Genomic DNA, 13,306 nt, shown 5'->3' with positions numbered 1-13,306 from the left:
CCTCACTTTATGAGGGATATACTTCATTGTACCTTATACTATTTTAATGGGGATGTGTTGTTGTCCGGTTTGATGAATATTATCCCACAGAACTTACAATCAAGGGCCTTTCATCAAGAGATCATACACTTTGCTCTATCTCATGGATGTAGCTTGTTATTACATTAGTTGTGTTGCGCATGCTTGTTTGTTTGTGGGTTTTATTCGGTAAACCACTTTGTGAAATTTAATTATCATGATTTTTTCAGTAAAACATGCTAAGAGAATTAAAAGAAATATGGTGTGTTAAAAGAAATTGTTATTGTCGAATAACAAATCTTAACAAACTATAACACATATGTTGTCCAGGACTTCATTCAAGCTAAAGGTTGAAAACCATATACAAGTTAGATCTCTATCTTGTTTAGTTAACTAGGACATTTATATGCAGGTCGTGCTCAAACTAAAGATAAATATTCTTAATACTAAAGATCAACTATAATACATATTTTGTCTGGGACTTTTCCGAAGTTGTATTTTGAATGTCTTCCTTTTCATTTCCACACGACTTGTATCTTAGTCTTTAACAATGTTTATTGGTCGACTCGTCCACAATAATTAAAGAGATTGTTGTGACCTTTCCCTCATTAGAGTTCTACAATTTCTTTACATGCTACAACAGCCTTGTCACTTTTATGGTAGAGTACATTTGAAGAGTTCTTATTCATTTGAAGGAACGGTGAAAGAAGTGCCGATTTAAAAATGGTTATTTGGTTAGATTGTGAACCGGCTTTTCTAAAAAAGGGTTATTTAGAGCCCAAATCAACTCAAAATTAAATCTCAAACTCAAATGCGTGTGACAAACATGTTACGCTTACTAATAGACTATTGTGTAAATAAGGGTTAGATGCTCTCAACTTATCAGCAGTTTGGTGTTTGTTTCCAGCCGTGAGGCGTGAGACTTGCATCTGGTTGTGTTTTGGGCTGCTTTGGTTGGGCTAATATGGCTAGACTCCTTTGTTTAAACAGTTTTGAAGCCCACGATTTGTATATTGATGACCGGTTATGTGAAAAGTATATGTATTATAGACAACCCATTGGCGAAGCTCTAGCACAATGTATTAGTAGTCGATACATTGAGAAATGAAAGAGATTTACATTGTTAAATCATAGCTTTTCTTTCGCTTGAATTGCTTAATTTGACAATGCTAGTAATAAGTTTTCTATATAATATGTATGTAAGAAAATTCAATCAACAAAATTGTACATATTTTCTTTTTTTTTTTAAGTTGGGCCGGGGATGAGGGTCAGAGCACCAAAGACACTGTTTCTGTTTTTTTTTATTTCCTAAGGGTATGTTTGGTTGGAGGTAATGGAATAAAGAAGGAATGGAATGGGAGAAGGAATGGAATGAACAAGGTAATGAAATGGATCATTACCATTCATTTGTCATGTTTGGTTAAATATGTGAATGAAATGAATTATTAGTTAATGTTGTTTGGTATCTAAAAAAAATTGTAAGAATAAAATAGAAATAATAAAAACACTCTTATCTCAAAGTAATTTTTTAACCAAAACAAATAAAATAAAAAAAAATAACTGTAATGGCGACGGTGGTGGTGGTAACTCCGGCGACGAAAATGGTGGTAGCGGCGGTGGTGGTAGTGGTTATCAGGTGGCAAGGGCGGTGGTTGTGGTGGTAGGACGGGTGACAATGGTCAAGAGATGGTAGCATTGGTAGTGATAGCGATGTTAGGATGGTGGAGGTCACGTGGTGGTGGCGGTAAAGGTCAGGCGGCGACGGAGACAATGGTTGTGGTGGTTACGGTGACAATGGTGGCGGCGACGGTGATAATGGTTGAAGTGACTATGGTTGTGATGTTACGGTGACAATGGTGGCGCAGCGATGGCGGTGGTGGCGGCGATGATGGTGGTGGCGGAGGTGGTGGTGGAGACGACGACAGTGGCGGCGGGGTGGTGGTGGTGGTAGTAGTTGTGGTTGATGCTGTTAGGTGGTGGTGTTGTTGAGAAAGTAGAAGGAATGAGGAATGAAATGAAAAAAAAGAAGGGAGGTGGGAAGGAATGGTTTTGATGGAATGAGATTCCATGTGTAATGGATGATTCCATTCCATTGAGCAACCAAACACTACTTTTTTCATTCCCAAGCAATGAATCATTTCATTCCGCCTATGATTACTGCATACCAAACGTTACCTAAGTCTTTAAACCCTGGTTCATATCTTATAAATACTCATACTATGTAATTGTAGTCTTTGCATCTATTTAATAAAATAACTTAGTTGCAGCCCGTGTGTTGTTGCTTGGGCCAAACCATGTAGAATTCTTGTGTCATATATTTATCGTTGATTATTTTTTATTTACTGCGTGATATTGTGTGTGCATTGTGTGTTGTGTGTGCATTGTGTGTTGCTTCCTCATCGCCACTTGATTCCTAACTGAGATTGCTACATTGGGAGTGGATGTGATGATGAATGGTCGAAGTTTCCAATTTCTTTTGTTGAATTCGTTCTCGATATGGAGGTAATGTTGAAATGTTGAAAATCTCTTATCTAGATTGTATTTATTGGGTCCTAGAGCAACATATGTTGGTAAATGTTCCATGTAGAGGTGGCAGTATGAATGAGTTGGGTTGGATTTGAGTGATGAGTTAGAATGAGTTTGAGTTATGACAGGTATAGGTCATGATAGATTTTTAAAATAGAGAGTTAAGATGAGTATAAAGTTAACCCATATTGATCCAAGTAAATGTTTTCTATTCGGTTTCGCGGGTTTTGTTTGAAATAAAATTAGATGGAGCTTGTTTAATTTAGTCATTCTAACCCATAAACAAACTCATTTTAACTCGTAACCAAAAATCACTAGCATTTTTCCAACCCATCTTAACCTTCTGACAAAATTCTTTTGATCAATCCCGATCCATCTCAATTTTAAAAATTATTCGTATTGACCCAACACAACCCGTTTGAGTTTGTTTTGCCACCCCTAATTCCATGTCATCATAGGGATGGTTATCTCCATATACAATTTGTATGTCATATACAATCTTTATGTCATCTACATAACTTTTACACAAGAAAAAGAATGAATTAAGTTTGATAGCTTCATAGCACACTTTCGTTTAGTTAAAATTGTTTAATTGTAGTAGAAGAAGCCATTGTAGTCTTCTTTTCGTGTCTAAAGTCGAGCCAAATGACTAATATCGTATGGAGAAGCATCCATAGGTGAGATCGCTTTATATGAAACTTTTGCAATGTGAATGTTTGAAATTTCTGTAGGATGGTAACCGTCATAATACATAGACATCGTGCGAAACGGGCTAATAAGTGTAGTTTGAGCACATTGTCCATCTGACCTCAATATGCAACTAGGAACATTTGTTAACACCATACCTGAAAATTTACAAGGGATTTAAATTCTCTTACCATTTCATAGCTAAGTTTTATAGTTCAGTTAAGCAATGAATAATGTTGGATAATAATGCATTTAATCTCATATTTTCTGGTTTACCTTGTTGTAATGCCATGCCAGTAAGGTTGATGAAAGTAAACTTTGCATCCGGATGGTAAACATTTAGTCTATCAACAATAGGCTTGAGCTTTCTATTAAAGAGTCTAATTGCGTCGTTGATGGACTGAACACATGGTTTGCCGTCTGTGCCAAAGGTGGATATCTCCTCCGGCGCACAACCTATTAAACCAAGACCAAATACAACAATCTTTCTACCTCCCAAGTCGTACAAGCTCTGTCATATATCAAGAATGTGATATCCATTTCAGAAACAACATGCTTGTATAATGTGTAACATTATGGAGACTGAAAACAAACAATAAGGTAGATATGCACCTTTAGTTGATGAGAGTATTGTCGTATGAGGATTTTTGCATATTGGTGTGTCGTATACATATGGCTTGTCGTGTAAAGCTTTGGCTTTAAGTAGTTATTAATATAATCATTGCTTCCCATATTGACTAGGTAAATGCACTTGCTTAAGTATTCTCTTGTGAATGTTATGTTTCGTTGCAAGTGAAAAAGCCGTGAAACTATCGAATGGTGATTAAGTAGTTGTCTGTCTAAGCTTATCCGACCGCCCTGTGAAAAATTTTAAGGTGTCAATTGCTTGTCACAAACTAAGATTTCTAGGTTCAGCCGATTTGGGTTTCTTTATGCAAAATATGATCACCTATATTATAAAGAAAGCTTATTATGTTGGATTACCAAATGACTTCCTGTTTCTTCTCGAATGCCAGATCCACCACTAGCGTAGTTAACTCCTTGATTGATATGTTGATCAGTTACGGTGGCATATGTTGGAATATATTCATCGAAACCCAGAAGTTGTCCTGGGATGAATTAAGACAATTTTGGAGATATGTTAGTTTTGTATAACGATGTCAATATGTATGAATTAGTCTTAGTGAAACAAATGCATCAAGAATTTAGAAAAGGAAATAGAAAGACCTATAATATCTGCTATGGTTCGACCATTGGTGAATCTGCCCGTGACACCTTGGGGGAAATCGGTTCCATAAGGCGGGTAATTGGACTTAAGTGTGGTGAGGAGTTGATTATTGTTTCCGCTATCAAACAATGAGTCACCAAATATGAAGTAACACGGGACTTGTGGTTTGCCAATGACTACGAATGTCTCCATTAACACTACAAAGATGTAGACACATAGAAACAGGTTAGGCTGAAAATTAGCCATGCTTTCTTTTAGATGAAAATTAAGGAGATCAAGTTTAAAATTCCATGAAAACAGAGAGTTGCTGATTTTGAATGCGAAATGCATGCAACACGTAAAGATAGAGGGATTGAAGGTAGGCACAAATAATTAAATTAAATATATCTTATAGAGAAATGGAAAGAAAGAAGAAAGGGATGTAATCTTTTTTGTTGCTCTACTGAATCCATCACTACAACCAATGGCTTCATGTAACTTAATTAAATAGCTAATATAATGAAACCGCCTTGCTAAACTCATGGACGTTAATGTTGTTGGCCCAGACGAATCAATCAATCAGATCAAACAAACGGACATTAGAGTGGCCAGGGTGACAACCCTCGACTCTAGCGTTTCGTATAATCAAACGAACTTAACGAACATACAAAGAAAAGTGTCTTCTTGACACACATATAACAATAACCTAAACTCTATTAATAGACATAGTTAACTTGTTCTTCAAGACATACATGTCCTAAACCTAATACAGTTCAATTAATTAAAATAAACAAACCTAAATAAAGCATAACAAAATAACTATTTTAACATTATTAATAATTCAAGCAAAATAACTATTTTAACATTATTAACAAACCTAATAATTCGAGCTTAACCTTCAAATGTAACCGATTTCAGATCAAGGGCAGATAGTCAAATACTATATATAGGAGTCAAATTATTCTACAAAAAGGAACAAAATTGAGAAGAATGAGAAATATTTATAGCCACACAAAAAACCCTAAAAAAATTGAAAACAAAATTATAAAAAAATCATAACTCAAAAATTAATAAAAAATATGAAAAAAGTAAAAACACAAAAATGTTTTCATCCTCTTTCTCGTTCTGAAAAAAAAAAAACACACACACACAATGGTGAGTGAAAAAAGTCGTGTCTTTTGTTTATCATTATGTTTTGGGTTTGTTTTCGTCATTAATTGTGTTTTTTTCCCTTAACATTGTGTCATTTTTTCTTTATATTGTGTTATATTACTCAACATTGTGTTATATTTTATTCGGCATTGTTATAGTTTGCGATCTATTGTGTCTTTTTAGTTATAATTGTGTATTTTGTTCATTTTCGTCGTTTTTTATCTCGGCATTGTGTCTTTTCGTCATTTTTTTTGATTTTTTCTTCAATTTTTAACCTTTTTTTGGAACGGGAATGATTGCGGAAACATTTTAGTTTTTTAAATTTTTTATTTATATTTTGAGTTATGATTTTTTATTATATTTTTTGAATTTATTTTTAAAGGTTTTTTGTGTGGTCACAAATTCTTCTCACACTTCTCATTTTTGTCTCCCTTTGTATTTTAACTTTAAATAACAAAAACAAAGTGAGGTTTAACATTACACTCCTGTTTTACAATGTCCAATATTTACCCGTGATATTCGTTTTGTCGTAAAAAGAATTTTCTAACCAGTTGACATGATAGAAAGGTAAAACTTGAGTAAACAATGGATCAATTGTAGCGTGCAAGTGTGATAAATTCACAAAGATCACATGTAAATCATGAAATAGTGACTTTCCAAAAGGGAAGAAAACAAACCAAATTCGTAGGCAAAAAAAAAAAAGCAATGATCCAGGAAACGATCCTTTTAAGTCTTACAAACTCTACATTAAGAAGGATATTAAAAGGGTTAGGTTAAACGTACCCCCTTGTGTAATTGTCATACCCCCTCTCCTATACTTTCATTTTCTTTAACAATTTTATTTGACATATTAGTACTCTATAATATTTTTAGTCATTTCAAGTCTCCCTTTAAATATCAAATCAAATATACTATAAAGTTTAATTTTTTTTCTTTATTTTCTCTCTTTGTGTTTATTGTTCTTTATAATAACAATAATTATTATCATTATAAAATATATTTAAAGAATAATTATATAAAACCTTTATATAAACGATTAAACATTTTGTATATATTTATCTGATCATATGCCTCACACCTGACAAAAAGATCATTTATATATTTTTTGATAAGTTCGAAAGCATGAAATTAATGTCACATGACAAAAGAACCAATTAACTTGTTAAGCAAGTCGTATGTTGTTTAATCTATTTTATTTATGAAAAAAAATGCGTTTCTTTATTAAAGTAAACTTTCTCTAAAATTTATTTAAAAAGAAAAACACACCCCAAAAGTATTAAATACTTGTAAAAAAATGATTTTATTCTTTTAATTTAAAAAAAAACATTTTTTTACATAAACAATTTTTTTGTTATTTAAAAAAACAAAAATTGTTTTATAATATACAAAAAAAAAGATTAAAAAAAAGGAAAAGAAAAACACTTTGAATAACAATTTTTTTTAATTAATTATGATAATAAAAGACGACAAAATGTTAAAGAATGAACACAAAGGTTTAAATTGTATTACAGTAAACTTGAGGGAGGGGTACGTTTAATAAAAATGAAGTGGAAGGATACATTTAGCAACTTATGTATTTAAATGAATAAAAATAGGATTATCACTTATGTATTTAAATGATTCTCTTAACTCTAACCTTTCTATCATGTCAACTGGTTAGAAAACATATTTTATGACAAAAATCCATTTCACACTTCTCAGTTTTGTATCATTTTGCATTTTAACTTTTCCATATATATATATATATATATATATATATATATATAGGTGGGTTAACGTATAAAAAAGGTTATCGTACAAAAGGGTACGTGATGTGCGAGTATATACATATATATATATATATATATATATATATATATATATATATATATATATATAATCACGAATCTCAAGTAAGCTTTAAAAACCAAACAATCTATCCTGGTTTACACAAACAAGTGTATCGGTCGCGTATAGCAAAGACATGGAAAGTCCGGATATCGAACTCGAAGACACGTGAGAACGGCTTAGATTATAAACCCTAATCCAAGTCCTACCATAATGTTTAATTGATTTTATATTAATTTATTTTAAACTAATTAACTTAACTAACTTAACGGAACTAACAAGAATACTTAACGGGATGTTACAGTAATGAGAAAGCGAATCACCTAGGTAGGATGATCTAACGGCTGTAGGATGACTCGGGTGCTAACACGTGGTTGAAAGCAGGGTTCTAAAGATGAGCTAACATAGGAGAGGCTAAGGTAAATGAGTCCCTAAAATCAGTTTTACCAGAAAACTCTAACGACGTCTAGTTAACTTTTAATTCTTCGTTGTTTATTCTAAGTACCCTAATAACTCAAGACTTGGTCCATGTGTAAGCTACAAGACTCGCTAAGGTTCAAGTTATTAAAAACCTAGGAGAAAATGGGTAATTCAACACTAAGGATAAAACAACTCAACTTACAAACTTAACCTAGCTGACAGTGGAAAAAACTGCACGTTGTCTCACAACGACAAACCCGATCAACTAACTAGCAAGATAAGCCGACACCTAAGGTTTTGATCCAACTAAAAGGTGGTTAATCTACTTATTTTAAAGATCTATGCAACACAAACCCTAATGATACGTCTATCACAATCAATCAACACACAAAGTATTAACCTAACTATGCAATTAACGACCATCAAAACTAATTTATGAAATAATTAATCAAACGGGGCTCATACAACCTAAGATACATCTATGGCAGCAGATATTAACAGGATTAAAACACAAATTATGAACTTTGACAATAGAAAAACAATCAACCACTCTTTAAGCACCCCAAACTAGTTTATTTTAACCGTTAAACATCAAACCTAGGTGATTCAAACAAGTTTAGCCTATAATAATCATGGAACAACAGTAAATATGAATAATAATCACCATGGTCATTAGAAACTGAATAAAACTCGTTTGGTCTATTAAAAACATTAAACGAACTTACAATCATTGATAATTCAAAAACCGACATCAATGAATCAAACTACGAACCAAGAGCTTCTCCTCTTTAATTCTTCGTTCCTCAGGCGTCTTTGGTGGTTGGTAGGGTTATATTTTTCATTCATAGGGTTTTAGGGTTTAAATAGATTACTTAAACTTGATTAACAAGTCAAACTAGGTCCAAAACAAGCCCACAAAAGACAAAATAGTCGTGGTCAACGAAAGTCAACGGTCTGGCAGCCCCTAGGGCGCCGCGCTACTGGACCAGCAAGGCCTTGGTAGCCGTGCGGCGTGGGCAAGTCACTTGGCTTGTTTTTCGTTTTCCGAATCGCTTATCTTCTAACGCGCATACCGGCTTCATCCGAATCCCGTTTTAGCTGATTATTTTTTATTTGACTCGTTTTTTCGCTCACTTCAACAAGAGACCTATCACATACACAAACATATAAAATCACACAAAAACAAATGATATTCATTAACGTTTAAGCGCAAAACGACATAGAAATTAGCAAGAAAAACTGTGTGTTTTACAACACATCAAACATTCCCATACTTAAAACCTTTTTCATCCCTGAAAAAGAAGTATGCATAGGGTCATAACCGATAGATAGTTGCGAATCAACACTTGATTTTTTTTATTTTATTCAAAAACTTTATCAAAACATTAACCTCGATTGTCAGTGTGTTGGTCCACTTTAAACCCATGCCCTTTCCATACGCAACAAGACAAATCACATGTGACGTTTTTAAGTTTATATGAACTAGTTGATGCCAAAATTGATATATATATATTTCTTTTGCTCGGTTTTACCGATCCGGAACCACCCCAAATTGACTTAAACCTCATATCGAACTGAATAATACATAATATATCATTTAAGAAAAACTGAGATGATCAAGGATATTGTTTATCCACATAAGTTTAAGCATTAAGGTCTACTAGGCAGCCACTTAGATACTCGATTAAGTGCAATTAAGAACTATCTAGCTAGTGTTCCCCACTACATGGCATACCCTCGTTATCAAGCAACACCCCAGGACCATCACCATCAATGAGTATACAGAATTCATCTGTCGGTTTATATATGACGTGAGCCTTGTGGTCCATTTCTTAATGGTAATAGGACGCGAGCAAGGAGACCTCATATGGATAACAACGTGGTTTGATCAAGTCAGTAATGTAATTTGTACTTTAAAGCACGAGTGATCAAGTTTTATGACTTATGATTTGGCAATAAATTACGGGTTTGCTAATTTTAGCTTATTTAAATATTCACAAATCAACTAAGGCAATGTGAACACCCAGATGATATACCTTATACCGACCCATAGTCTTTGAACCCTTGAGCATCCCATCAATACAGGATTTAAGGTTATAAAACCATACACCTATGAAGTGTCTATCACTAAAGCTAGAAGTATGTTTTTTTATGTTTATATCACGGGCTAAATAGTATACCCTAACGTTAAACCTACCCAAGCATCGTATTTCGACATTCAGATTTTCATAAAAATTTAGCAATCAAATCAAACATGAGGCTTGGGTATGGCCTAGGCTTTCATCCCAAAATTATATTTTAACGCATCCCATTAAAGTTCAAGCAATTTAAGGTTCAAGTAAAGTCAAACATGTATTATCTATACCAACTAAAGAGCTGAGTCCACCGACATATCCCAAATTAGATGCTCTGATTTAAAAATTCATTTTTCTTTTGAGAACTCAAGAGTGATAATGATAGGTAGTTAATATCATTTTCTGTTTAATACATAGAAAATTTAAAAACAAGGGACAACTTTTTAAAATCTTTTTGGATTTATTTTTTTTCTATTATTATTACTATTATTATTATTATTTTAAACAATTTTTTTCTACAACTAAGTAAAATAAACTCTCATCCACACACTTGAACGACGAATCAACCTCGATGAGCATTAAGAAAAGAAATAAAAATAAACATAAAAATATACTAGAAATAAAAGCAAATAATAAAATAAAAGAACGTATTACTCCCCTGGTTTATGTGCATGTCTTCATAATATGTGTAATAACAGTCGTAGAGCATTTTATTCACGCTCGCAACCTCGGGAGCATAGATCCAAAACGCCATCCAGAGCTACCATGCAAAAAGATATAACCTGTACCGAGCAAAGTTGCTCGCATATAGCGACGTACACAAATAAAACAAAGATAAGTAATAAACATGTTTTTGTATTTTTATTTTTTTTTTAATTTTAGGATTTTGTTGTTTTATTTATTTATTTATTTTTTTTATGTTTTTATAAATGAAAAGAAAAACAGAATACCATCAAAATCGGCTACTCGAATGGAGATTGAGTACGAGCGGCTTTAATTGGGAGGATCCTTAGTAACAAAAATAAAAACAGATAAACAAAAACTCGGGATGCCTCCCGAGAGCGCTTGGTTTAACGGGTCCTCAGCCTGACCCCTCTCTCACATCTAACCCAAAGATGTTGTAAGGCGCAAAACCACGCCTTCCTCCATGCTCGCCTTTTCATCAGTGCTTTAGACGGTGACCATTAATTTTGAAGCTCCTATTATTGTCATCAATTTCTATCGTTCCATACGGGAAGACTTCCTCAACTGTGTATGGTCCATACAATCGGGAACGCAACTTTTCCGGATGCAACTTAAGTTGGGAATTAAACAAGAGTACGACGCCCCTACACTTGAACTGTTTATCACCTATCAACTTTCTATCATGCAGCTCTTTGGTCTTCAGCTTATAATTATACGAGTGTGCATACGCATGATCGCGGAGTTCCTCTAACTCATGTATCTGATGGAAACGGTGAACCCCATCAGTCAAAAGATCAAAGTTAACTGCTTAAAGCGCCCAAGAAGCACGGTGCTCCAACTCAACAGGTAGATGGCAGGATTTCCCATAAATCATCCGAAACGGTGTGGAACCGTGGAGTTTAGTACGCTATACGGAAAGCCCACAAAGCATCATCTAGTTTGTCGGACCAATCCTTTCGGTTTATCCCAAACGTCTTCTCAAGAACGCGTTTAATGCCCCGGTTACTTACCTCTACCTGTCCACTAGTCTATGGGTGGTAGGCAGTAGCAAGTCGATGGGTGAACCCATACTTCTCCATCTGTGCGTTGCAGAAGTGAGTACCTCGATCGCTAATCAAGGCTTTCGGTACACCAAAACGAGAGAAAAGATTTTTCAGAAATCTCACTACAACTTGGGCGTCGTTAGTGGGCAAGGCTCTAGCCTCGACCCACTTGGAGACGTAATCAACTGTCACAAGTATGTACTTGTTCCTCTAGACGACGAGAACGGGCCCATTAAATAAATACCTCAAATGACAAAAACCTCGCAAACCTGAATAGCATTTTGGGGATTTCTGGTTGAGATGTTACTAATACGCTGGCATCGGTCACAGGTTTTAACGAACGCATGAGCATCTTTGATAATCTAAGGCCAATAGAATCCTGAATCGAAGACCTTCTTAGTAGTAAGAACAGCACCATGGTGATCTCCTTTCGGTCCTCATTAAAGTGGCTCAAAATCCGCCATTCCTCTTCAACATCCACACATCTACTCACCAGCTGATCAACACCTATACGAAAAAGAAAACGGGTCGTCCGAGATGTAGAACTTTACGTCAGCAAAGAATTTATTCTTTTGCTGGTGAGACATCCTCCTAGGGAGGGAACCATCGACAAGGAAGTTTGCAATATCGGCAAACCACGGGTAGCCATCATCTTAGGGTTTGACAAACAAAAGATTCACTATCAGGAAATGGTCATTTTTGATGACCCCAGTATCTCCAATCTCGAATATCTCAAGATGTGACAAGTTATCGGCCGCTATATTCTCAGCCCCCTTTTTATCTAGAATTTCGATATCAAACTCCTGAAGCAGCAGGATCCATCGGATAAGACGAGGCTTAGCGTCATGCTTGCTGAAAAGATAACGAATGGCAGCATGATCCGTGTAGACAACTGTTTTGAACAGAACAAGATAGGACCTAAATTTATTAAATGCATATACCACAGCTAACAGCTCTTTCTCGATGGTGGTGTAATTCTCCAGAGCATTATTTAGGGTCCGGATCGCATAGTAGATCGGGTGGAAGTGCTTCTCCTTCCGCTGTCCAAGCACTGCTCCTACGGTATAGTCGCTAGCGTCGTGCATCAATTCGAATGGCAAAGACCAGTCGGGAGCAATCATGATTGGAGCATTAACGATTTTGTCTTTTAGAAGATCAAACGCCTCGATAAACTGTTCAGAGAAGACTAATGGAGCATCTTTCTGTAGTAGCTTGGTTATCGATCTCGCAATTTTTGAGAAACCTTTTATGAACCAGAGATAGAAACCAGCATGACCTAAGAAGCTACTGATGGATCTCACAGAAGTGGGCGGGTGAAGATTAGAAGTGGTTTCAGTTTTAGCTCGATCGACCTTGATCCCTGCACTCGAGATCCTATGTCCTAGAACGAGGCCCTCGCGTACCATGAAGTGACATTTCTCCTAGTTGAGGACTAGGTTGGTGTCGACGCAATGAGCCATCATCCTATCAGGGTTGGAGAGAAAATGATTGAAAGAGTTCCCGAAGACATAAAAATCGTCCATGAAGACCTCCATGGAATCCTCAATCATGTCGTGAAAGATCGCCACCATATATCACTGGAAAGTAGCTGGAGCGTTACAAAGTCCAAAGGGCATGTGTTTATAGGCAAACGTGCCGTAGGGGCAGGTGAATATGGTTTTCTCCTG

General features: G+C 35.1%; 1 protein-coding gene across 1 annotated transcript; it reads right to left on the bottom strand.

Annotated features, from left to right (window-relative positions):
- Window positions 1–2,841: 2,841 nt before the first annotated feature.
- Window positions 2,842–13,045, bottom strand: LOC143629957 (GDSL esterase/lipase At1g29670-like). The gene is made up of 7 exons (XM_077099096.1): window positions 12,581–13,045; window positions 11,263–11,356; window positions 4,459–4,656; window positions 4,216–4,340; window positions 3,844–4,089; window positions 3,508–3,742; window positions 2,842–3,389 (listed from the first exon to the last, which is right to left on the bottom strand). The coding sequence occupies exons 1-7, from the start codon at window positions 13,043–13,045 to the stop codon at window positions 3,175–3,177; spliced, it is 1,578 nt and encodes a 525-aa protein (XP_076955211.1). The 3' UTR covers window positions 2,842–3,174.
- Between the last annotated feature and the right edge of the window lie 261 nt (window positions 13,046–13,306).

Source organism: Bidens hawaiensis, unplaced genomic scaffold, assembly GCF_021521415.1.
Source record: "Bidens hawaiensis isolate Kalapana, Puna unplaced genomic scaffold, B.hawaiensis_p1.1 tig00005498_1, whole genome shotgun sequence".
Taxonomy (NCBI): domain Eukaryota; kingdom Viridiplantae; phylum Streptophyta; class Magnoliopsida; order Asterales; family Asteraceae; genus Bidens; species Bidens hawaiensis.
The sequence above is the reverse complement of the archived record's forward strand: the minus strand, read 5'-3'. Positions and strand labels throughout refer to the sequence as shown.

What these genes read in the sequence shown, in the direction of transcription:
- LOC143629957 (XM_077099096.1), bottom strand. Translation starts at nt 13,045, where the DNA reads ATGGTACGCGAGGGCCTCGTTCTAGGACATAGGATCTCGAGTGCAGGG. An exon ending in AGAAAGAGCTGTTAGCTGTG is followed by an intron (nt 11,357 to 12,580) that starts GTATATGCATTT and finishes CGTTTCCATCAG; the next exon opens with ATACATGAGTTAGAGGAACT. An exon ending in TGGCATGGCATTACAACAAG is followed by an intron (nt 3,390 to 3,507) that starts GTAAACCAGAAA and finishes GTAAATTTTCAG; the next exon opens with GTATGGTGTTAACAAATGTT.